At 43.9% G+C, this 26,751-nt stretch overlaps 1 protein-coding gene across 4 annotated transcripts in view; it reads right to left on the bottom strand.

Moving 5' to 3' along the window:
• The window catches only part of LOC140740030 (AP-3 complex subunit sigma-1), a 104,152-nt gene that overhangs the window by 64,034 nt on the left and 13,367 nt on the right, over nucleotides 1-26,751 (bottom strand). For all 4 annotated transcript variants that reach the window (XM_073068843.1, XM_073068868.1, XM_073068860.1 and 1 more), the window contains exons 2-3: nucleotides 20,817-20,908; nucleotides 3,361-3,472 (exon numbers count right to left, since the gene is read on the bottom strand). In XM_073068843.1, coding sequence (XP_072924944.1) covers nucleotides 3,361-3,472; nucleotides 20,817-20,908 — 204 coding nt within the window. The remainder of the gene's footprint in view (nucleotides 1-3,360; nucleotides 3,473-20,816; nucleotides 20,909-26,751) is intronic.

The raw sequence follows: 26,751 nt of genomic DNA, 5'->3' as shown, positions 1-26,751 counted from the left end.
CGATGTTGCAAAAACAGTTCTTCAAAGTAGTATTGCAAAAGTTCAAAATTCTTACAGTCCATTAAAGGGAGAGACTTTTTAAGACGATTTAAATTCTCTTTCACGTCGTGTTGTTGCAATTCCCAGTCGAACTACTTTTCCCACGAGGAATTTTACGAAGATGAAATGTAACGGCTTAAAGGCACTGACCTTTCCTTTACAACACTGTACTCAATCCTTTCTGCTATTTCACAGGGATTAACACGAGTACAGTCAACAAATTCCTTCCGAATGAGGATCAAACAAGGTCAAACCTGTTTCACCGTCGAAATCGACTCTCCTCGATCTTTTAACTCCCGAACTCCAATCTTCACTCTCCACTGATTCTCAACTAGCAGTATTATAAAGAAACTGCTGGCAATGACCTTTTAAACTTTAGGCATTAGATAAAACTTCATCTTTCAACTAAACTGCGTCATAACATTAAATCACGCAGTGGCATGAAGTCAACATGGCAAATCCAGCCACGAACTGCCCCTCCTCACAGGGAGGGGTCCTCCTTTTATACCCTGTAAAATAAAACCTGTCACATGACCTCTACTGGCGGAAAAATGACGTCACTCCACCATCACAAGACCATTACCTCAAGTCCAGTATAGCTTCAACCCGTCATGTGACAAGAACACCACTGTCATGTATCACGGGTACGTAACAGATTCATTTTTACAAATGTACGTCTCGATTAAGCCTGACAAGAATAGCACCCCATCTTCCCTGACTTCTGGTATGGCTGCAATAAACAAATATATGAACAATAGTTTCTTAAAACTAAATTAAGATAAAACTGGAGTGCTTTTAGTTGGTCTGAAAGCCAAAAAAGGTAAACTTCTTGATAAATTTGAAAACTTGTCTCGCCTTGTAAGATCAAAAGTAACAAGCGTGGGTGTTCAAATTTGAATTTTAAAATCCATATAAAGAAAGTGACCAGACCAGTATTTCTACACTTAAATATTGTAAAGATATGTCTATTTCTATTATGCAATGATGCTGAAAATCTAATTCAAGCCTTTATAATCAAATAGACTAGATTACTGCAATGTACTTTTTACTGGCCTTCCAAAGCAATCTAGTGACAAACTTCAACTCATTCAAAACCTGCTGCTAGATTTTTAACTAAAACCAAGATGACAGGGGATATCACTCTCATCCTAGCTAAATGAAACAGCATTCCCCAAGGTCAAAGTGCAAAACACAAAACATGCAGTCACACAGAGCACACAGCACATGAAGTTACAGCAGCACATATAGTCACAAAAAATATTAGCACTAGTCCCTGAGTGGCATGGCCTGAAGACTGATGGTGCATGGGATGTTGTCCTGGAGCCATTTTTCTGTAAAAACAAGTACAAAGCAATTCCTCATCTCGTGATGATTCAGCAGACGAAAGCAAATCGTCTTATCCTGGGTCAGCCAGAGACAATCCAGCTTGCCTGTTCAGTTATGTAATCAAACAACAAGGGAGACACTACGAATTCCACCACAATTAAAGTAGGTGACAAGAGACCGTATGATCAATGCAGCTGACCAGCACATGCAGAAAGTGTATCAGTCTCCAGCAATGGCTTGCAAGAACTGGGCTGGCCAGGGTGCAGCCTTGAGCCCTTACCGCCGTTCTGTGTGACCACACTGCTCATCGTGCCTGCCAAACAACTGCTTCTATAGATAGCCTCTTCAAATTAAGCAGGGGGGAGATTTGTTGCTGGATTCATGCCAAGTTTCCAACACTGCAGTGAGTAGCAACAGGAAGGGCATAGATTCACAGCAGGCACTCAGATTAACAGCAGAGAGGGCAGGAATTCACACCAGGTTTCCAAAATAGAAACAGTCAGTAATATATCTCTGTAAATAATACTTTTTGTGTCCAGTATACTTGCTGCTACACACAAAATATCCAACACCTTCTTTGCAAAGCCAACATGATGCCAAGAACAACACACAAAATGGAATTGACCTTTACAGCAGCTGTTCAAACCTCCTCCTACCCCACTACAAATGTTTGAACCGCAATTCATTGTGCAATTTGCTAAAATGGCATTTGGAAATCCAAGCATACTACATAATACGAATAGTAAACACAAAGTACACTGCCAATGCTGTCCTGACAAAGGGTCTCGGCCCGAAATGTTGACTGCTCGTTTCCACGGATGCTGCCCGACCTGCTGAGTTCCTCCAGCTTTTTCTACATAATACGTGTGGGCTTTCTATCAAGTTCAAAAGCCACAAGTGAAATAAAGTCATTCTTGAAAATTGTATCACTGATTATCAGTTTTGCTGAAAATTATATTGTTAAAATATTAAAACATTGCAAAACTTGAATTAGCAATTGTCCTTAGCTGAAACTAGCAAGTTTTTAAACCACAAGCTCTATTAGCCACTTATCTTCAAGTCAGAAAGAACACTCGCAAGAAAATGAAACTGATGAACCACATGGTGAAACCCAAATCTTTGCATACTTCTAATAGCTCATGTGACTTGGTGCAAAATGTAGTATATTTCTGTGAACTACATAGGAATAAGCTTAAAATGGTAAGACCCTTAACAGTGTTGATGCACAGAGGGATCTTTGGATTTAAGTCCATAGCTCACTAAAGGTAGCAGCTCAAGTTGAAAAAGGTGTTGCATTGAATGCTCATCTTGTGTAGATATTACCAATAGTAAGCATTGGCATTATCTATACAAGGTGATGCCTCAAGAAGATAACATCTATCAAAGATCCCCAACACTATCTTTTCACAGCTACTAATGGGCAGAAGGTACAAAAGCCTTGAGCCCCACACTACCAGCTACTTCCCTTCAACTGTTTGGTTCTTGAATCTACTGACACAATGAATCACTGCAGCGTAGCAACAATATGACCCCTTTGATTACTCTGCACTAAAATGGACTTAGTTTTATTTCTTTTGAAAAAATTGTGCATAATTTATGTTTAATTCATGTTTGCTCTTGTGAATACTTATCTTGTGCTCTTGTCAATGTCTATGATGTTGGCGCAAGTGTTTCAATGTGCCTGCACATACATGTACTCATGCATACGACAATAAGCTCAACTTTGATCTAGTTGTTGATTTTATAGATTCTGATATAGTGCACTAGCTCAGATTGATGCCCTCAATCCAGTCACATACCAACCATATCACAATTTCACAATTTTAGTTTTGTCTGACATAATGGGAAATTACATTGCAAAGGTCAATCCACTTGCACCTGTACATGAATTATCAGAATCGAAAGTAAATATTGCAAATATTTACAAAGTGCATTTTCCACATACCTAAAAGGTGATATAGTGAAAAAAACTGAAATAATAGGTTGCTTGCATACCTGAATTAGATCCAAAATTCCTAGTTCACTCTCTGAGGAATCCACACAAAAGACAAAATATAAAGTTGCATAATGTCTGTAAATAAGTTTATTGTCTGCTCCACCAATTAACCTGAAAAACAAAATAACCAAACACAATTGCAAATTACATCAAAAATTAACACATCACCAAAGCCACTTAATTTTACTAATTGCAGGCATAAAGGTATAGCTGGTAGTCACTGCCTCATAGTGCCAGTCACCTGGGATTCAATCCTAACGACCGGTGCAGTCTATATGGAGTTAGCACATACTCCTTTCAACCATGTGGATTTCCTCAGGGTGATTAAGTTTCCTCCAACCTCCCACCTCCCAAAGACATGAAAATTGATAGGGTAATCGTCCCTAGTGTATGGATGGTAATGATAACAAAAATATCATTAATGCAGTTTGAATGTCAATTCATGGATGCTGGTCAGTGGGTTGAAGAGCCTGTTTCTGTGCTCCAACTTTTTCTATGCCTCAAGCTTTTGAAATAAGACTATAAACATAGGAGCAGTCTGCTCCACCATTTAATCACGGCTGATTTATTATCCTTTTCAACTCCTTTCTCCACCTTCTCCCTTTAAACTTTGATGCCTTGATTAATGAAAAACCTATCAACCTTTGCCTTAAATGTACCCAATGAACTGGCCTGCACAACTGTCTGTGACAACTAACTCCACAGATTCACCATCCTCTGGCTAAAGAAATTTTTCCTCTTCTCTGTTCTAAACGGTCAACCCTCAATTCTAAGGATGTTTTCTCTGGTCCTAAACTATTCCACCATAAACAACAAAGGGGATCGTTCTTCCATGGTAGAATTATCAACCCGGCGAGGGTTGGACACACGAATAACTCCCCACCGGTCACACCCTTTCACACTGCGGGAGCTACACATCAATCCACCTGATTGATCCACCAAAGCCCACCTTTTCTGTGGGCACAACAAAGCTCATTCAGTGTCCAAAGCCATGTGTCTGTAGGTCTATCAGCTGACCTATTTATCTCACGGTGCTGAACACCAGCTGTCCATCAAGCAGCTCCTCCCTTCTCTCTCTGTAAGAATTCAGAAACTGACAGTGTCCTTGAAAAAGTATAAACATTGCTTGCAGAGAAACACACACACACACACACACACACACACACACACACACACACACACACACACACACACACACACACACACACACACACACACACACACACACACACACACACGTACGTTTTCTTAGGTAAGGGGCTCAAAACTGCTCATAATACTCCAAGTATCATCTGACCAATGCCTTACAAAGCCTTAGCATTACATCACGAGTGAATCTGCAGATGCTGAAAATAAATAAAAACACAAAATGCTGGCAGAACTCAGCAGGCCAGATAGCATCTATGGGAGGAGGTAGTGATGACGTTTTGGGCTGAAACCCTTCATCAGGACACCATTCGGCCCATCAAGTCTGCTCCACCATTCAATCATGGGCTGATCCAATTCTTCCAGTCATCCCCACTCCCCTGCCTTCTCCCCATACCCTTTGATGCCCTGGCCAATCAAGAACCTATCTATCTTTGCCATAAATGCACCCAATGACTTAGCCTCCACAGCCGCTCTAGATTTACCACCTGACTAAAGTAATTTCTCCGCATCTCTGTTCTAAATGGATGTCCTTCAATCCTGAAGTCGTGCCCTCTTGTCCTAGACTCCCCTACTGTGGGAAATAACTTTGCCATATCTAATCTGTTCAGGCCTTTTATAACATTTGAAGTGTTTCTACGATATCCCCCCTCATTCTCCAGAACTCCAGAGAATACAGACCAAGAGCTGCCAAACGTTCCTCATACAGTAACCCTTCCATTCCTGGAATTATTCTCGTGAATCTTCTCTGCACCCTCTCCAATGTCAGTATATCCTTTCTAAATTAAGGAGCCCAAAACTGCACACAATACTCCAAGTGTGGTCTCATGCATGTCTTATAGAGCCTCAACATCACATCCCTGCTCTTATATTCTGTACCTCTAGAAATGAATGGTAAGATTGCATTTGCCTTCTTCACAACCAGCTCAACCTGGAGGTTAACCTTCAGGATATCTTGCACAAGGACTCCCAAGTCCCTTTGCATCTCTGCATTTTGAATTCTCTCCCCATCTGCCCGTTTATTTCTTCCACCTAAGTGCATGACCGTACACTTTCCAACATTATATTTTATTTGCCACTTCTTTGCCCATTCCTGTAAACTACCTAAGTCTCTCTGCAGGCTTTCAATTTCCTCAACACTGCCCACTCCTCCACCTATCTTTGTATCATTGGCAAATTTAGCCACAAATCCATTAATCCCACAGTCCAAATCATTAACATGCATCGTAAAAAGCAGTGGTCCCAACACCAACCCCTGTGGAATTCCACTGGCAACGAGCAGCCAACCGGACAAGGATCTCTGTTTTCTGCCGATCAGCCAATGCTCCATTCATGCTAATAACTTCCCTGTAATTCCATGGGCTCTCATGTGTGGCACCTTGTCAAAGGCTTTCTGAAAATCCAAGTACACATCTACTACATCTCCTTTGTCTACTCTGCTTGAAATTTCCTCAAAAAATTGTAGTAGGTTAGTCAAGCAGGATTTTCCTTTCAGGAAACCATGCTGGTTTTGGCCTATCTTGTCAGGTGCCTGCAGGTATTCCGTAATCTCATCCCTAACAACTGATTCCAAAAACTTCCCAACCACTGATGTCAGGCTTATAGTTTCCTTTCTGCTGCCTCCCACCCTTCTTAAATAGCAGAGTAACATTTGCAATTTTCCAGTCATCCAGTACAATGCCATAATCTATTGATTCTTGAAAGATCATTGTTAATGCCTCCACAATCTCTCCAGCTACTTCCTTCAGAACCCGAGGGTGCATTCCATCAGGTCCAGGAGATTTATCCACCCTCAGACCATTAAGCTTCCTAAGCACCATCTCAGTCATAATTTTCACTGCACATACTTCACTCCCCTGACACTCTTGAATCTCCGGTATACTGCAGATGTCTTCCACTGTGAAGACTGATACAAAATATGCATTCAGTTCCAGTGTGCACAAAAATCTTGCAATTTTTTACCCAGTGACAACAACATGTGTGAACTGTATTTTATATATATATATATATATACACATAAAAGTATACAGTATGTAGTAGGTAATGAAGGATTTTCTTGCCGGAGCTTTAGCACACCTTCCATATGTGATTTGCTTGTTAAATGACACTCTAAAAAGTCAAGTTTCCAAATATCACTCCGCTTCTTCCCACTTGCAAACTTCTCTAGCAACTTCTGCATTGCGACAATACACATAGGTGATACCAGTTTCTGTACTTTACATAAACATTTTTCATAGCTACATGCTCCTGACCTCGTGAGCTTTGGGTACAGCAGTTTCTACTGTTTCATTAAGCCACTCTGCTTTAAGTGCACATCATGATATTTGCTTCTTTGGAATTCGACATAATGAGTCAATCATTTCTTCAATAAAAACAATAACATATAATCCAGTTCTAAAATCTGCAAACAAATCATCACAAACTCCGCATTGTCAGCACTATCCGCATTGGAAACTGGAAAAGAAAATACGATTGTGTGCAATAATGAGATATACCTAACATGCCAACGAAGTAGAGGGTGACAACCTTTTGTGCCCAGTCTAAATTCCTTTGTGTGCTAGTTACAAAAAAGGAAACATTGTCCATAGGTTGTGGGAACATTTCAGTGATAGGGCAAGTGAAGTTGAGTGAAGTTATCCCCTTAGGTTCAAAAGCCTAATCGTTGAGGGATAGTAACTGTTTCTGAACCTGGTGGTGCGAGTCCTGAGACTCCTGTACCTTCTTTCTGATGGCAGCAGCAAGAGAGCATGACCTGGGTTGTGGGGGTCCCTCGTCATGGGCGCTGCCTTCCTGTGACAACATTTCATGTAGATATACTCAATGGTGGGGAGGGCTTTACTCGTGATGGACTGAGCCATATCCACTACTTTCTGTATGATTTTCCATTCAGGAGCATTGGTGTTTCCATAATAGGCTGTGATGCAGCCTGTCAATACACTGCCCACTACACATCAATATTAGTTTGTCGATGTTTCCGATGTCATGCTAAACCTTCGCAAACTTCTATGTAAGTAGAGATGCAGTCGTGCTTTCCTCATAATTGCACTTACATGCTGGGCTCAAGACAAGTCCTCCAAAATAATAAAACTGAGGAATTTGAAGTTGCTGACCCTCTCTACCTCTGATCCTCCGATGAGGACCGGCTCATAGACCTCAGATTTCCTTCTCCTGAAGTGAGTAATCAGCTCCTTGGTCTTGCTGCCACTGAGTAAGAAGTTGTTGTCATGGCACCACTCAGCCAAATTTTCAGTCTCCCTCCTATATACTGATTCATCACCATCTTTGATTCTGCCTACGACAGAGGTGCTGTCAGCAAACTTGAAAATAGCATTACAGCTGTGCTTAGCCACCCAGTCTTAAGTATAAAATGAGTAGATAAGGGGGCGAAGCACACACCTTTGTGGTGCACCTGTACCAACGGAAATAGTGGAGGAAATGTTGCCAATCCGAACTGACTGAGGTCTGCAAGTGAGGAAATCAAGGATCCAATTGCACAAGGAGTTATTGAAGCCAAGTTTTGGAGCTTATTGATTAGTTTTGAGGGGATGATAGTATCAAATGCTGAGCTGTAATGGATAAAGAACATCCTAATGTATGCATGTTTGCTGTTCAGATGTTTCAGGTTTGAGTGAAAAGCCAATGAGATGTAACGAAACCCGATTTCCCTCGGGATCAATAAAGTAAGTATGTCTGTCTGTCTGTTATCTGGTGTGGACCTATTGCTCCAGTAGGCAAATTGGAATGGATCCAAGTAGGAGTTGCAATGTTTCATCACCAACCTCTCAAAACACTTCATCACCGTGGATGCAAGTGCTATTGGATGATAGCCATTGAGGCAAGTTACTTCTTAGGCACCAGTATAATTGAAGCAGGCCGAACCTCAGACTGCTGAGTGAGAGGTTAAAGATCTCAGTGAACACTAAAGCTAGTTGATCAGCACAGGCATTTAACGCTTGACCAGGTAGCCCAACTGGGCTGGATGCTTTTTGTGGATTTACCAGAGAATGAAATCACAGGATCATTGGGAGCTGTGGGAGGTTGTGATGGTTCCTCTGTGGCAACCCATTTCCCAGCGCACTCGAACCGGCTCACAAAGTGGCGCGCACTGGCATTGAGGCCAGTCCCAAAGAGGGCGCCAAGCCTGCTTCACCAGCAAGGGGAAAAGCCCGTGCGCGGGACGGGACTGTGAATACGCGCCCCTTACAGCATTCCCGCCCAGGGAGGGCGGGAACAGGAAGGCTTTAAAGCAAGGCTGCGAAGTTTGAATAAACCTCTTTTGCAACTGCAGCTCACCGACTACGTGTCATTATTTCAGCGCTGAGTGTAGCACACCGCTACAATTGGTGACCCCGACGGCCCAAACAATATTTGGACCGGAGATGAACGATGCCGCATCTGTTCATGCAGTTTCGTTAAAACTGCCAAGCTTCTGGATGCTGCGACCTCACCTATGGTTCCAGCAAGCAGAAGCCCAATTCCACATTCGGCAGATAACCACGGATGCCACACGTTACTACTATGTGGTGAGCTCCCTCGGCCAGGTGACAGCCGCCCAGGTTGAGGGGTTCATACAGTCGCTCCCGGAGGACAGCAAATACACAGAATTCAAAGCCTTGCTCATAAGCACATTCGGACTCTCACGGCGCGAGCGGGCTGCCCGCTTACTGCACCTGGATGGTTTGGGGGACAGGCCACCGTCGGCTTTGATGAACGAGATGTTGTCCCTGGCCGGAGGTCACAAGCCCTGCCTCATGTTTGAGCAGGCGTTCCTGGAGCAGCTGCCCGAGGACATACGCCTGCTGCTGTCTAACGCGGATTTCAGCGACCCCCGGAAGGTGGCGGCCCGGGCAGACGTGCTGTGGAAAGCCAAGAATGAGAGTGGGGTGTCCGTCGCACAGATCACCAGGCCACGCTCCCAGCAGCAAACCAGACCAGGCCCGGCTGCAGAGCCCACTAACCCCAGAGGCAGAGATGAGGAGACCAACGAACAATGGTGCTTCTACCACCAGCAGTGGGGCGCAGAAGCCCGCCACTGTAGCATGCCCTGCAAGTTCCCGGGAAACGCCAGGGCCAGCCACTGCTGATGGCTACGTCAGCTGGCCATCGGGATAGCCTCCTGTATGTCTGGGACAAGCAGTCGGGACGCAGCTTTTTGGTTGACACCGGAGCCGAGATCAGCGTCTTACCTCCGACGAGTTACGACACCAGCAACAGAGAACCGGGTCCCACCCTGAGGGCCGCGAACAGCAGCACAGTAAGGACCTACGGCACCCGTACGGTGCGGCTACAGTTCGGCTCCAGCCGGTTCACATGGGATTTCACACTGGCTGCCATAGCCCAACCACTCCTGGGAGCGGATTTTTTGCGAGCTCACAGCCTACTGGTCGACCTGCCAAGGAAGAGACTGGTCCACGCCAAGACCTTTCAAACGTTCTCCCTAGGTGAAGCCCAATTGCCGGCCCCACACCTAGACTCCATCATGCTGTCTGACAACGACTTCACCAGAGTCCTGGCGGATTTCCCATCGGATCTGGCACCGCAGTTCACGGCAGCCATGCCCAGACATGGCGTACAGCACCACATCCCGACACAAGGACCACCTCTCCATGCCCGTGCTCGAAGGCTTCCCCTGGACAAGCTCCAACTGGCGAAGGAGGAGTTCAAGAGGATGGAGGAATTGGGGATCATATGGCGGTCCGCCAGCCCATAGGCCTCCCCCCTGCACATGGTGCCCAAAGCAACAGGGGGCTGGAGACCATGCGGCAACTACCGCAGGCTGAACGAGGCTACAACACCGGACCGCTACCCTGTGCCGCACATTCAGGACTTTGCAGCAAACCTGCACAGCACACGGATCTTCTCCAAGGTGGACTTCGTCCGGGGATACCATCAAATCCCGATGCATCCGGACGACGTCCTCAAAACGGCACTCATCACCCCGTTCGGCCTTTTCGAGTTCCTCCACATGTCATTCGGCCTAAAGAATGCCGCACAGACGTTTCAGTGGTTAATGGATGTGGTGGGACGCAACCTGGACTTCACTTTCATCTGTTTGGACAACATCCTCATAGCCAGCAGCAGTCATCAGGAGCATCTGTCCCACCTCCGTCAACTCTACGCCCGACTGAGTGAATATGACCTGACAATCAACCTGGCCAAATGCCAGTTCAGGCTCGACACCATCGACTTCCTGGGCCACAGGATTTCTAAAGACGGGGCAACCCCTCTGCCCGCCAAGGTAGACGCAGTCTGCCATTTCCCCCGACCCAACACAATCAAAGGCCTTTAGGAATTTGTGGGTATGGTGAATTTCTACCACCGCTTCCTCCCTTCAGCTGCCCAAATAATGCGCCCCCTGTTCACCCTGATGTCGGGTAAAGGCAAGTACATTACCTGGGACGAGGAGTCCGCCGCCACTTTCGTTAAAACCAAAGAAGCCTTGGCAAACACCGCGATGCTAGTGCACCCCAGAACGGACGTCTCTACCGCCCTCACAGTGGATGCATCTAACACGGCAGTCAGTGGGGTGCTGGAACAACTCATCGAGGGTCACTGGCAGCCCCTGGTGTTTTTCAGCAAACACCCACGACCACCCGAGCTCAAATACAGTGCTTTTGACCGGGAACTGTTGGCGCTATACCTGGCAATCCGGCATTTCAGGTACTTCTTAAAAGGTAGGCCCTTCGCCCCGTTCACAGACCACAAACCTCTTACCTTTGCGTTCACGAAAGCATCCGACCCCTGGTCGTCCCACCAGCAGCGACATCTGTCCTACATCTCCGAATACACGACGGATGTCCGGCATGTCTCGGGAGAGGACAATGTCGTGGCGGACGTCCTCTCCCGCCCTAACATCCAAGCCCTGTCCCAAGGGGTCGCCTATGAAGCGCTGGTGGAGGCGCAGCAGGCAGACGAGGAGATCCTTAGTTACAGAACCGCAGTCTGCGGTTTGCAGCTCCAGGACCTCCCCGTAGGCCCAGGTGAGATGACCCTACTCTGTGACGTCACCACCGGCCAACCCCGCCCCGTCGTCCCGGCAGCCTGGCGGCGGCGCGTTTTCAACTCCATTCACAACTTAGCGCACCCCTCCATCAGGTCAACCGTCCAGATGGTAGCCAACAGGTTCATTTGGCACGGACTCCACAAGCAGGTCAGTGAATGGGCCAAAACGTGCATGCACTGCCGAACAGCCAAGGTGCAGCAGCACACCAAAGCCCTGCCGCAGCAGTTCGAACCCACCCACCGGCGTTTCGACCACATTCGTGTGGATATCGTGGGCCCCGTCATTGTCGCGAGGAGCACAGCACCTCCTGACTATCGTGGACCGGTTCACAAGGTGGCCAGAGGCGGTCCCGCTCACCGACACCACCTCTGAATTTTGCGCCCAAGCACTGATTGCAACCTGGGTATCTCGCTTTGGTGTACCAGCCCACATTACCTCCGAAAGAGGCGCCCAGTTCACCTCCAGCCTGTGGTCAGCTATGGCCAGCCTTTTGGGGACACAGCTTCACCACACAACTGCCTACCACCCACAGTCGAAGAGACTAGTGGAGCGTTTCCACCGTCACCTGAAGTCGGCTCTCACGGCCCACCTCAAAGGGCCTAACTGGGTGGACGAGCTTCCCTGGGTCCTGCTCGGAATCCGCACAGCGTCCAAAGAGGATCTGCACACCTCGTCGGCCGAGTTGGTGTATGGCAGTGGTTCCCAACCTTTTTTTGGCCATGCCCCACCTAATCACCTCTAAAATCCTGATGCCCCCTGTGGTGATATATAATTCTTATTATTCAAAAGGTGAACTCCTATTCACCTGGAGGAAGCCTAAAAGACCATTAACTTGGTTTAAACAAGCTTCCAAAGAACATGGCATTCATGAAAGAGAAAAATAAAAGAACCAAAGGACTGTTAAAGTTCTAAAGAAGAAATTACTAAGAAAATGTAAAAAAAAAGAACATTAAGTGATATTAAAATAATAATAATAAATAAATAAAACAATGCCGATTCGTTTCCACAGCATACAAAGACAGATACACCGTTTAAAAGAGATGACGCAATGTACACACCTTCACACCACCAAGAACCGAAAGCTACTGCAAAAAGCAACATTGGCGCGACCTCGTATGAGTTTCTTATGCGTTTGGACTTGTTCATTCGTTCCTTCCTACATCAGTCAATTCATTAATTTAATTATGAAAGCCATTTGATGGTTGTAATGATGGTGATACACTATATATACAGTACATACGCAATTACACATGTACATACACACAAGGACTTTTATGTATGCATACTGTATATACACATATGTATTAACTCGCACACACACTCATACTCACAACAGACTTACTAGAAAAAATTCACTGTTAATAACTCATTCTCGAATTGCCCCCCTTAAAAATCAAATCACCCCCCTGTGGGGCGTACCACGTTGGGAACCACTGGTGTACGGCGCACCCCTGGTCGTCCCAGGGGAGTTCATACCAGCCCCAAGGGGGCAAGAGGAAGAACTCGCAGCAGTCCTGGGCAGACTACGTGAGAGGCTCGGTAACCTGGCCCCCATACCCACTTCACAGCATGGGCAGAACCTGACCTGCGTACCCAAAGACCTGCAAAACTGTAAGTTTGTTTTTGTACGACAGGGCGGGCATCGGGCACCGCTACAGCGGCCCTACGAGGGGCCGTTTACGGTGATCAGAAACAACGGGTCCACATTCGTGCTGGACATTGAGGGGAAGGAGGAGGTTTTCACAGTGGACCGACTCAAACCGGCCCATGTGGACTTGGCGCAGCCGGTCGAGATTCAGGCACCGCGGCGCAGAGGCAGACCTCCCAAACAGAGTCTGACCCAGACTGAGGACATTAGGGGGTGTATCGCTGGTTCTGGGGGGGGTTATGTGGCCACCCACTTCCCAGCACACTCGAACCGGCTCACAAAGTGGCGCGCGCCGGCATTGAGGCCGGTACCAAAGAGGGCTCCAAGCCTGCTTCACCAGCAAGGGGAAAAGCCCACACACAGGACAGGACTGTGAATATGCGCCCCCTACAGCATTCCCGCCCGACTACGTATCGTTATTTCAGCGCTGCGTGTAGCACACCGCTACACCTCCATGTTCTGGCAGTCAAAACAAGCACAGAAGGCATTGAGCTCATCTGGAAGCAATCTCCTTTGTCACCTATGTCGTTTGATTTTACTTTATAAGAGGTGATAGCATTCAAGCTCTGCCACAACTATCGAGCATCGTTCTTTGGGGAGTGAAGTATGTTTAGCCCTTTGCCTGTAAGATGGCATTCTGGAGATCATACCAGGACCTCTTGTAACTTTCTCGGTCACCAGATTTAAATGCCTCTGATCTGGCCCTCAGCAGATTGTGGATCTCATGGTTCATCCAGGGCTTCTGGTTGGGGAAGACTGAATGATTTTGTGGGGACACACTCACCCACAACTGTTTTAACCAAGCCCATGACAACTATGGTGTACTCAATCAGATCCACAGTTGAGTCCTTGAACATGGATTATACCACTGAATTTAAGCAATCCTGTCACCGCTCCTCTGCCTCCCGCAACCACCTCTTGCCCTAATCTCTGGAGCTTTGCTCTTTAGCCTCTACCTGTATGTAGGTAGGAGAAGGACAGCCAACTGATTTGATTTACCAAAATGTGATCTGGGCGTGGAATGGTGGGCATTCCTCATCTTAGTATAACAGTGGTCCAGTGTGCTGGGACCTCAGGTGCTACAGGTTATATGCGGATGATAATTGGGCAGGGATTTCTTCAAACAATCCTGGTTGAAGTCTCAGACTATGGTTTGAAATGCTTTGGGATGTACAGCTACTTGTTTGGAGATGGCATCATGCAGTATCTCAAGCACTTGATTATAGTCCAGTGGTAGTGGTATATAAACTACAGTCAGGATTATGGAGGAAAACTCATCAGGTAAATAGAACTGAGAGCATTTGACCGTTAGACGTTCAAGGTCGGGGAAACACGTGGTCAACAAAACTGCCACAGCAGAGCACCATAGAGTTTATCATGAAACACACAGCTCCACCCTTTGCCTTTTCCGAATCAGCAGTTCAGACCAAGCGGTAAATTAAAAAACCTTCGGGTCTCACTGCTGTATATGGCATGCTGGGAGAAAGCCACATCTTGCTCAGATATAGAATACAACAATCTATCATTTCCCTCCAATACAGCGAACTTGCCTTCAGGTCCTCAATTTTGTTCTCCAGTGACTGCACATTTGCTAACAAGATGCTAGGTAGAGGAGGCCACATCCCTCTGCATTTCAGCCTGGCTTGGAGTCCTCCCTGCCCCCCACCTCACTTCCACAATGGTGATGAACCATCACTTAAAGATGCAGTACATGCTTGGTCCACCGAGTCCTTCAGAAGATTATGAAATCCGTAGATCATTAAGTTAATTTAAAAGTACATTGCTGATACAAACAGGGGAAATTACATGTTGCAGATTGCAGTGAGAGTAATTGAAGAGGTATACACATAAGTATTATACACAACCCTCAGAATGTCACTGTGGTTCACTGGTGTCATTTTGGACCATAAGACCATAATACATAGGAGCAGAATTAGGCCAATTATCCCATTGAGTCTGCTCCGCCATTCAATCATGGCTGATCCTTTGTTTTTTTACCCTACTCAGGCCCACTTTCTGGCCTTCTCCCTGTAACTTTTGATGCAATGTCCAATCAAGAATGCCTCCACAATCTCCGGGTGACTTATGCACCCTTACATCTTTCAGCTTTTTGAGCACCTTCTCTCTTATAACTGCACTCACTTCTCTTCTTTCAACATTTCGCACACTGCTAATGTCTTCCACACTGATGCAAAATACTCATTTAGTTCATCTGCCATTTCCTTGTTCCCTGTTATTATTTCTAGTGGTCTTATATCCACTCACTCTCATCTCTCTGTTTTTTTTATATAATTGAGAAAGCTTTCACTATGCATTTTGATATTGTTTGTTAGCTTGCTTTCATATTTCATCTTTTCCCTCCAAATGATTGTTTTAGTTGCTGTCTGTAGGTTTTTAAAAGCTTCCCAATCCTCTGTTTTCCCACTAATTTTTGCTTTATTGTATGTCCTCTCTTTTGCTTTTACATTTGGTTTGACTTCCCTTGTCAGCCACAGTTGTACTATTTTTTCATTTGAGTATTTCTTCAAATTTACTTTGACCAACTCCTCTCTCATACCACTGTAAGTTGCTTTACTCGACTGAAATATTGCTTTGTCAGACTTTACTTTCTCCCTATCAAATTTCAAGTTGTATCAAGGTCTTGTGTCAGTCGGTCCACTTTAGTCCCATTCTTTGCCTCCAGGAAGTCAGCCAATCTTCTATCCATTCAAGTATCTTTCCTGTAATATCGTGTGCTCTTACCTTATTAAGCACCGTCATGTGTAGCACCTTGTGAAAGGCCCTCTGAAAATCCAAATAAATAACATCCACTGACTCTCCTTTGTCTATCCTTCCTGTTATTTCCTCAAAGAATTCCAATAGATTTGTCAGGCAAGATTTTTCCTTAAGGAAACCATACTGACTTGGCCCTACTTCATCATGTGCCTCCAAGCACCCCTGAAACCTCACCTTTAATGATAGGCTCCAGCAGCATTCCAACCACTTATGTCAGGCTAACTGGCCTATTATTTCCTTTTTTTTCTGCCTCCATTCCTTTCTTAAAGAGTGGAGTGGCATTTGTAATTTTCCAGTCTTCAGGAACCATTCCAGAATCTAATGATTCATGATAGATCATTACTAATGCCTCCACAATCTCTTCAGCCACTTCTTTGAGAACCCTGCAGTGTAGTCCATCTGACTTACCTACCTTCAGACTTCTCAGCTTCCAAATCACTTTCTCCTTACTAATAACAACACTCACTCCTGACACGCTTACATTTCTGGCCTTTTGCTAGAGACTTTCACAATGAACAGTGACACAAAATACTTAAATAAATTTGTCCGCCATTTCTTTATCCTCCATTACTACCTCTCCAGCGTCATTTCCCAGCAGTCCAATATCCACTATCATCTCTCTTTTGTTCTTTATATCCTGAAAAAAAACTGATTTTGTATCCTCTTTTATATTATTGTCTAGTTTATCTTCATTCCTGATCTTTTCTCTCTTTATTGCTTTTTTAGTTGCTTTCTTTTCAAAAAGTACGGGAGGAGGGATTTGGAGGAAATCAATGTGCCTGGTCTACTTTGCTCAGTTTTTGTGCGGAAAGGATTTGGGGTTGATGTGCCTGATCCGTCTTGCTCATTTTTTGTGCAGGAAGTGGGATTTGGGGCTTGATGATCGTGCTGCCTTTCTATTCTTTCTTGGTTTCATGGCTACCTGGAGAGATGAAGAATTTCAGAGCTGTACAATTTGAAAATAAAATGAACCTTTGTGGCTTTTAACAGCTTCCTAATCCTCTGCCTTTCCACAAACTTTTGCAATATTATATGCCCTCTCTTTTGCTTTAATGTTGTCTTTGATTTCCCATGTCAGCCAAAGTTGCTTCATCCTCCCTTTAGAATACTTATTCATCTTTGGGATATATCTTTCCCACACTTTCTGAGCTTCCCCCAGAAACACTAGCCACTGCTGTTCTACTGTCATCCCTGCTAGTGTCCCCATCCAATCAACTTTGGCTAACTCCTCTCTCATGCCTCTGTAATTCCATTGTAATACTGATACATCTGGTTTTAGCTTCTCCTTCTCAAATTGCAGAGTGTATTCTATCATATTACAATCACTGCCTCCCCAGGGTTCCTTTACCTTAAGCACACTAATCAAATCTAGGGCATTCCATAACACCCAATCCAGAAATGTTCTTCTCCTAGTTGGTTCAAATACCTCTTCAAATAAAAGGCATTCTACAAATTTCCTCTCTTGGGATCCAGTACCAACCTAATTTTACCAATCTACATATTGAAATCCCCCATTACTATCACAGCATTGGCCTATTTACAAGCCTTTTCTATCTCCAATTGTACTTGGTAGCTCGTATCCTGGCTACTGTTTAGAAGCCTGCATACAACTTCCATCAGAGTCTTTTTATTGCTGCAGTTTCTTAACTCTACCCACAAGGATACTACATCTTCCAATCCTAGGTCACCTCTTTCTAAGTATCTGGTTTCAGTTTTTACCAACAGAGGCACCCCATCCCCTCCGTCTACCTGCCTGTCCTTTCAATACAATGCGTAACCTTGGATAAAGAATCTAGTGCTTTCCCGGCGTATCTGACAAATAATCTCTTCTTGGGTTTCCAGACGGGTACAGGTATTGATTTTAACCGACATTTCGATGATAAACTCTACCGTCTTCATCAGGGATGCTGCCTGGGCATGGTTAGTCCAGTGGTATTTATACCACCGTCACCCCTCCCTCCCTATTGGTTAGTCCACATCCAATCAGGTTTCTGCTATTGCACCTTGTTTGTAATCGAATTCCAGTTTTTACTTTGAGTGACACCTTTGTCTTTGTTAAAAAGTTTTTCTCCAGTTTCATTTCAATGGCTTTCTTCAGCAGGCTGCCCCAAAAGCCATTAGAGCAGCACAGTATCTTTATGCTGTCAAAGTCAATCTCATGGCCATTGCGAATGCAATGTTCTGCTACTGCCAATTTCTCCAGGTAACCCAAACAGATACACCACCTGTGCTCTTTGATCCGGGTTTCCACCGTGTTCCATCTAGCCGATATGCATTGCTCCGCATTCACAACGAATCCTGTAAACACCAGCCGTTCCAAGTCCTAGGTCAGCTTTGACCTGCCTGAGCTGTGATTTGAGCTTCCTTACAGGTTTGTGGATGGTATTAATCTGGTATTTCTTCAGGATCCTGGCAATCCTTCCAGAAGTCATGAAAATATAGGGAAGACAGGTAGCAGTGATGGGTTCCTCCTCATCATTAGATTTCCTGGTTTTTCTGGTGGCGCTCTTAAGCCTTCACAATTGACTTCAACGACACAAAGCTACTGTGCATCACTAAAGGCTTTTGGGACTGGCAGGTAAAGGAAGCTATCAAAATAAAACTAGAGAAAAAGAATTTTTAACAAGGACAAAGGTCTCGCTCTAAGTAAGAACTGGAATTTGGTTGTAAACAAGGTGGGAGAGCGGAAACCTGATTGGATGAGGACTAACCAATCAGGAGGGGCAGACAACAGGGGTATATATACACCATTGGAGTAGACATGACCAGACATCATCCCTGATAAAGGTTGCAGAGTTTGTCATCAAAATGTCAGTTAAAATCAATGCCTGCACCCGGCTGGAAGCCCAAGAAGAATTTATTCATTGTATCCTTGGATGTTAAGCTCCCAACTATGACCTTCTTCTGTCACGACTCAGAAATGCCCACAATACCAGACCTACCAATCTCTAACTGTGATACAAGATCATCTACCTTATTCTATGTACTGCATGTATCCAAATATATGTAACACCTTCAATCCTTTATTCATCACCCTTTTTGATTTTTGCCTCCATTACACTTCAAGTCATTCTCACTGATTATAACTGTGGCCTATCATCTGCCTATCTCACCATGTACTGCATCTAGTCCTATACCAACTACCACATCCTCAGCCCTACCACTCTGGTTTCCATCTCATGCCAAATTTTTTAAACCACCCCCCACAGCTCCAGCAAGCCTGCACACAATGATATCGGTCCCCTTCGGGTTTAGGTGTAACCCTTCCTTTTTCTACAGTTTATAGCTTCCCCAGAAGAGATCCCAATGAACCAGAAATTTGAAAGCCTGCCAACTGTACCAATCCTTCAGCCTTGTAATCATCTGCCAAATCATCCTATTCTTACCCTCACTGGCACGCAAACAAGCAGCAATCCAGAGATTACAACCCTGGAGGTTCTGCTTTCCAGCTTTCTGCCTAACTCTCTATATTCTCTTTTCAGGACCTCCTCCCTTTTCCTACCTATGGCATTGGTACCAATATATACCACAACTTCCAGCTGTTTATCCTCCCCCTTTAGAATGCCATGGAACCAATCACAGACATCCCTGACCCCGCCACCTGGGAAGCATCATACCACCCAAGTGTCCCTTTCACGTCCACAGAATGTGCTTTCCACTCCTCTAACTATGACATCCCCAATCTCTACTGCACCCCTCTTCTCCCCCCCTTCCCTCTGAGCCACAGAGCCAGATTCAATGCAAGAGACCTGCCCTCCCCTCTGGTAGATCGTGCCCCCCCCCCCCCAACAGTATCCAAAGCAGTATGCTTATTATTGAGGGGTTCGGCCACAGGGGTACTCTGCACTGGTTGCCTATTTCTTTCCCTCACCTGATGGTCACCCAAGTACCTGCCTCCTGCAACTCAGGAGTGACTACATCCCTGTAGCTCCCATCTATCACCTCATTTTCCTATATGAGCCAAAGGTCATCCAGCTCTAGATCCACTTCTTTTTCAGTCTCTAAGGAGCTGCAGCTCAGTGCACTTCATTCAGATGTAGTTATCAGGGAGACTGGAGGTTTCCCAGAGTTCCCACATCTCACACAAAGTACTTACTACTACCTCTGAACTCATTACCAGTGCACTAGCTATGTATCAACAGAAACTTACTTACCTAGAACCTCTGCCTGTGCTTGCCCAAGCCTGACCACTCCAACATTGGTCAGTTGGAGTTGTCTCCCTTCTTTTTATTGTCCCCATGAATTGTAGTCTGCTGAAAAGAACTGCAAGCTCTTTTTAAACCTGGCGCTGCATCACCAATGAACGACCTCTTGCACGAATTTCAGCCCACCAAATCTGATGCAAAGTGCGAAGTGGCATAATATTCTGTATCTGCACAATTTAAAAGGCCACATTCTGGATCTCCATTTCTGCAGTGTATATTCTTTTATAAACAAACAGAAAATGCGTAGCACTCATGATTTTACACTACTAAAGGACAACACACTTAAGGTAAGTAGATCTGAACATTAATCTTCCTTGGTAAGATTGCTGGATAAGATCTTTGCATCATACATCTGCTATAAAATGTTTAAACATCCACCATTATAAAACAAAATGGAAGCATAAAATTAAGAACTTGTGACTTGGCAAATGTCCATGATAAAATTAAACTTTGATATTTTTAGTGGGGAAGAAACATTCAGCTGGTCATCTTACCTATTGTGAAAAATTAAATTAACACAATGCAACACAATATCTAGACTGCTTTAAACTTTGAGCTGTAACACTGTATCAGTTTTCACTGCTATTCTATACGCATATTATTTCTCGGTTTTTGATTTCCAGTAAAATTCTTAATCACAAACTGTTCTTTTGACAGAACCATTTAAAAAATACTTACATGCCACCTTCCAGGAAATTACAGACGTTTTCATCTCTTTTTGACACCAAGTGAAATGTCTCCCTTATAATTTGTTGTTGTGTATCTTCACTCTGTAACAGAATACAGATTCATTTATAATTTAAAAGCAGCTGTCATTGCATTAAAAAGTTGGCAACTTTTAAAATAAGATCTTTAATTGACACTTATAAGTGCAAGCTGCAGTGCTAAACAAAAGCAACACCTCCTTATATGTACCAAAACAGCATTTGTGTGATAGATATGGGGGAAGTAGTAAAAAAAATCTGGGGTGTGTAGTACACAAATTACACTGAAAGTGAAACTGTAATTTGTGTGCCAAACTCTAAACAAAACCATTTTTCAGTCAGCAATTTTGCTCTGTTTTATGACAAAGTAAGTGAATTGGATGCATATATCCATATTTTATAAGTATAGAGGGGTCAACAAGGTAGCGAAGCAGTTAGTTTAATTCGTTACAGCACCAGCTGGAGATCGGGGTTCAATGCCTGCTGCTGTCTGCCAGGAATTCATATGTTCTCCTCCTGACCGTGAGGGTTTTCTCTGGGTGCTCCTGTTTCCTCTCACATTCCACAGTACAAACTAGAGTTAGTAAGTTGTGGGCATGTAATACTCATGCCGGAAGCACAGTAAACACATGTGGGCTGCCTATATTACATCCTCAATGCAAACAACACATATCACTATATGATTCAATGTTTCGTTATACATGTGACAAAAACAGCTAATCTAAAGGACAGAGAATAGGCTCAAAAAGATCAAAAAAGAGATTTTTTTCATGTTTTAAATAGACTTAAATACACTAATTCTGTCTGGACCCAAACATCAGCTTGTACTAGTTTAAATAAGACCATAAGATATAGGAGCATAAGTAGGCCATTTGGTCCATCAAGTCTGCTCCACCATTCATTCATGGGCTGATCCAATTCTTCCAGTCATCCCCACTCCCCTGTTTCCACCCCATACCCTTTGATGCCCTGGCTAAACAAGAATCTATCGTCTTTGCCTTAAATGCACCTAATGACTTGGCCTCCACAGCCGCTCGAGGCAACAAATTCAACAGATTTATCACCTTCTGACTAAAGTAATTTCTCAGCATCTCAGTTCTAAATGGACGTCCTTCAATCCTGAAGTCATGCCCTCTTGTCCTAGAATCCCTTACCATGGGAAATAACTTTGCCATATCTAATCTGTTCAGAACTTTTAACATTCGGAATGTTTCTATGAGATCCCCCCTCATTCTCCTGAACTCCAGGGAATACAGCCCAAGAGCTGCTAGACGTTCCTCATACAGTAACCCTTTCATTCCTGGAATCATTCTCGCGAACCCTCTCCAATGTCAGCATATCCTTTCTAAAATAAGGAGCCCAAAACTGCACACAATACTCCTAGTGTGGTCTCAGGAGTGCCTTACAGAGCCTCAACATCACATCCTTGCTTTTATATTCTATACCTCTAGAAATGAATGCCAACATTGCATTCACCTTCTTCACAACAGACTCAACCTGGAGGTTAACCTTTAGGATATCTTGCACAAGGACTCCCAAGTCCCTTTGCATCACTGCATTTTAAATCCTCTCCCCATCTAAATAACAGTCTGCCCATTTATTTTTTCCACCAAAGTGCATGACCATACACTTTCCAACATTGTATTTCATTTGCCATTTCTTTGCCCATTCCCCTAAACTATCTAAGTCTCGCTGCAGGCTCTCTGTTTCCTCAACACTACCTGCTCCTACAATTATCTTTGTATCATTGGCAAATTTAGCCACAAATCCATTAATCCCACAGTCCAAATCATTGACATGCATCGTAAAAAGCAGTGGTCCCAACACCAACCCCTGTGGAACTCCACTGGTAACCAGCAGCCAGCCGGAAAAGGATCCCTTTATTCCCACTCTCTGTTTTCTGCCGATCAGCCAATGCTCCATCCATGCTAATAACTTCCCTGTAATTCCATGGGCTCTTATCTTGCTAAGCAACCTCATGTGTGGCACCTTGTCAAAGGCCTTCTGAAAATCCAAGTACACCACATCTACTGCATCTCCTTTCTCTACCCTACTTGTAATTTCCTCAAAGAATTGCAGTAGATTTGTCAGGCAGGATTTTCCTTTCAAGAAACCATGCTAGTTTTGGCCTATCTTGTCACGTGCCTCCAGATACTCCATCATCTCATTGCTTAACAATCAATTCCAACAACTTCCCAACCACTGACATCAGGCTAACAGGTCTAAAGTTTCCTTTCTGCTGCCTCTTTTCCACTCATCCAGTGCAATGCCAGAATCTATCGATTCCTGAAAGATCATCATTAATGCCTCCGAATTACAAATGTGCTGCAAATAAAAAATCCTGAATTTTCTCTCTGCTCAAGAGATTTATCAATGTTTGACTGTAATTCCCAATCTCAATAAAGTAAATTATAACACATATTATGTCAATTTTTGTCTGCCTTGTTTCTCTCAGAAGAAAAACTCATAAATATGGTTCCTACAAAATAGCCCATTTATATTTTTTTCTTGAATATTTCATGATTTCTTGTCTTGTGTTAATTAAGAACTTGATAATTGGCTAATTCCCTCATCCCAACTAACATCCAACTAAACAATAATATAAATAAAACTGCATGTACCAAAAATCTTAAACAAGAAATAGGAAACAATCAGCAGGTGTGGACTGCATCTGTGGGAAGAGTAAGAATCAATGTTTCAAATCAGAGACCATTCATCAAGACCACCTGCTCTGCAAATTGCAACACTCATCCTCTTTTTCTGTCTATTTTCTCATTCTCCAACTGCTCACATTCACTCATTAACCAAATAACTTAGTTTACAACTTATGACCATGATAACCCAAGTTTCACCAGAGACAGGCCCACCCCAATCTTCCTTCACTCACACAAATCTCTGTCTCTTTTTCAGTTCTGAAGAAGGCCTCCAGCTTGAAAAACTGATTTTGCTTTTACTAAAGCATCAATTAGAAAGGGACCTGTGTTCCTTTTCATTTGTTTTGGACATAATTTTAAGCAGTTCTTGCAATTATTTTTTTAAACTAATTTGCTGCTTCACTCTTTATTTAAAATCTTCCTCCTCTGTGGTCCAGCCATGTACCATACAAACTCCCAGCAAAATAGCTTCACAATTTTTCTTCATCAGCCTCTGTACTATGACTTCCCATCTGCAGTGAGTTCAATCTCCAATTTATTTCATATTTTCTGCATTTTCTGGATTTGGTGACCACCATTTTCAAAAGTGCATGATCCTGCCAACTTAATTGCTTGTGGTTGAGGCTGCAATTTCCAGAAGATGAACATTTATTTTTTTGCAATTTCTTCTCTCCCAGCTCTGAAACTCTATTAGGTACATGAATGGTAGGGGTATGGAGGGTTATGAACAGTGTAGATCAATGGGAGTAAGCAGTTTAAATAGTTTGGCATGGACTAGATGGGCCAAAGGACCCGTTTCAATGCTGTACTTTTCCGTGACTAACTGTACTTTAATGATCCTTAAAGCTGACAGGACGAGAGCAAGTACAAACATTGCACCCGATCAAGTTTTTATTGTAGATTTAAAAAGCAGGATACCTTTTCCCTGCACTTACACCAGATTATTGGCCTTACTCTTCAATCATCAGATCAGAAGGAACAGTTACTCAGAGGAAACTGACACCAGTTTCAGTGAGGGAGAAAATGTTTCCTTGGCCTCTTTTCCTCCACTGTTGCCTTGAGGAGTGTTTCAGGACTGTCCTGCAGAAACAGGAAAAAGCCATCCAATTGAGTTCTTTGCCTTCCCAAATGGCTTTCTCTACCCAATTCCACCTGGCATGGATAACAATGCAAAAATCGGTACCATTTGACATTAACTCTACCCATCTTCCAATAAATGCACTTCCAATAAACTTTGCTAAATTCTTACAATATTCCTGCTACTCTCAACCTTTGATAGCTGAGAGGGCATACTGTCAAAAGGATATTACAATTCTAGAGGCAATCAAGTATTCTTCACTACTGGGGATTTGATTGCTGCATAAACATAAATTTGCTATTTATATCATCAGCATTAACAAGGGTTGAATGTACTTGTATTAGGTAACAGCAGGACAAGGTCACTATGATTTCTTTAGTATAGGCATGAAACAAGGTGTGGCTGGCATTCAATATAGTAACTTTGATAAAATGCTATTATCCATTAATAAACAATTATAAATGCCTGACTGAAAGTTTAGAAAAGTAAAATCCATATAAATAATTATTAGATTATTTCTGTTGTTCAAGTATTATCAATAGGCTTTAGTAGATTCTTATCAGTATTATTCCTGAGACTAGCCAATGAACTTTAATATCATACATAAAACTTCTTGAATTTTGCCTCAAATTCATCATCGTGAATTCCTGTCAAAGTCTCAAGTTCAAAGGACATTTATTATCAAAGTATGTATACTTTATACAATCTTAAGATTTATTTTTACAGGCTGCTACAAAACAAAGAAACCCAGTAGAACTCGTACATAAAAAGAAGACCCTCAAACACCAATGTGCAGGAAAAAATGACCAAACAATAAAAGTAAGCAAATAGCATTCAGAACTGAAGGTCATAAAAGTGAGTCCACACTTTGATAGTTCAGTGCAGAGATGAGTAAGCATCATGAAGCAGCGAGCTGAAGTTCAGTGCAAAGTCGAGTAAAACTCACAGAGCGGCAATTGAACAAGCCCCTCCTTCGCCTCCAGCCCAAACACCCTGACCTTTTTCAATCTGGCCTGGCACCTAAATCTCAAACCTCAAGTCATTCCTTGCTCTCGGACCTGGGCCCTGCCGCTTCGATACGCTCTCAGGCTGGTGCCCGCCACCTCAGTTCAGCCTGTACCCTACTTTTCCAATTCAGCTCAGCACTTATATCGATCAAACCTTGGGTCTTTCCTCCCTCTCAGATGCAGACTCTAGATTACCTCTGCTCTCCTCACTTCAGTTCTACCAAATCGAATTACCTCTAAGTCCACGGCAACCATTCCCCTACTCTCTGGCCCAGACTCTGCCGCCTTGACTCAGCCCACACACACCACGGCGCAACCATTCTGCACCTTTGAGATTTCAGTTCCCACCGCAAAAATGCCAGACTGTACAGGCTGCTCAAATGCTCAGCCCCAACAGGGAAATTACAGTCTACTGTTTGCAGTCAACACACAAAAAATGCTGGAGGTACTCAGCAGGCCAGGCACCAGAAAAGAGTACAGTCGATGTTTTGGGCCGAGACCCTTCATGAGGACACGATTGCTTGCATTGATTAATAGGCATCCGTTAGTCTCGTGAGACCAAAGATTTGTGCCTTGGAAGGTTTCCAGGGCGCAGGCCTGGGCAAGGTTGTATGGAAGAATGGCAGTTGCCCATGCTGCAAGTCTCCCCTCTCCACACCACCAATGTTGTCCAAGGGAAGGGCACCAGTGTCCTCGCAGAGCAATGTGCAGTTAAGTGCCATGCAGTGACTACTTACCAGAAAAACAGTGATTAATAAAGTATTTAGTTGTTTTCGTCATTTTGTTTGTCACCAGCAAGTGGTCGCTGACCTTCACCAGCACCATCTTAGGCTACATCCACACTAGACCAAATAATTTTAAAAACGCTGGTTTCGCGTAAGAACGATAGGTGTCCACACTAGGCGTTTTCAAAAATATCTCTGTCCATATTGAAAAGGATATTTCGGTGAATCTCCTCCTACTGCGCATGCGCAGGACACATCTACCGAAAACAAGCGACATGTTTGGTGTCGAATCTCGCTGTGAAAGTGCGCGTTTGGTCAGTTACAGACTAGAAAAACTTAAACGACGGACAGCTACTGGCTCTCGCGCAGGAGGACTTAAAAGTAAAAAAAAACAAATACTGGAGCGTATGGAGGCAACCGACAGGGAGTTCACGGACAGTATGAA

This window comes from Hemitrygon akajei, chromosome 2 (assembly GCF_048418815.1).
Source record: "Hemitrygon akajei chromosome 2, sHemAka1.3, whole genome shotgun sequence".
In the NCBI taxonomy this organism is placed as follows: domain Eukaryota; kingdom Metazoa; phylum Chordata; class Chondrichthyes; order Myliobatiformes; family Dasyatidae; genus Hemitrygon; species Hemitrygon akajei.
The sequence above is the reverse complement of the archived record's forward strand: the minus strand, read 5'-3'. Positions and strand labels throughout refer to the sequence as shown.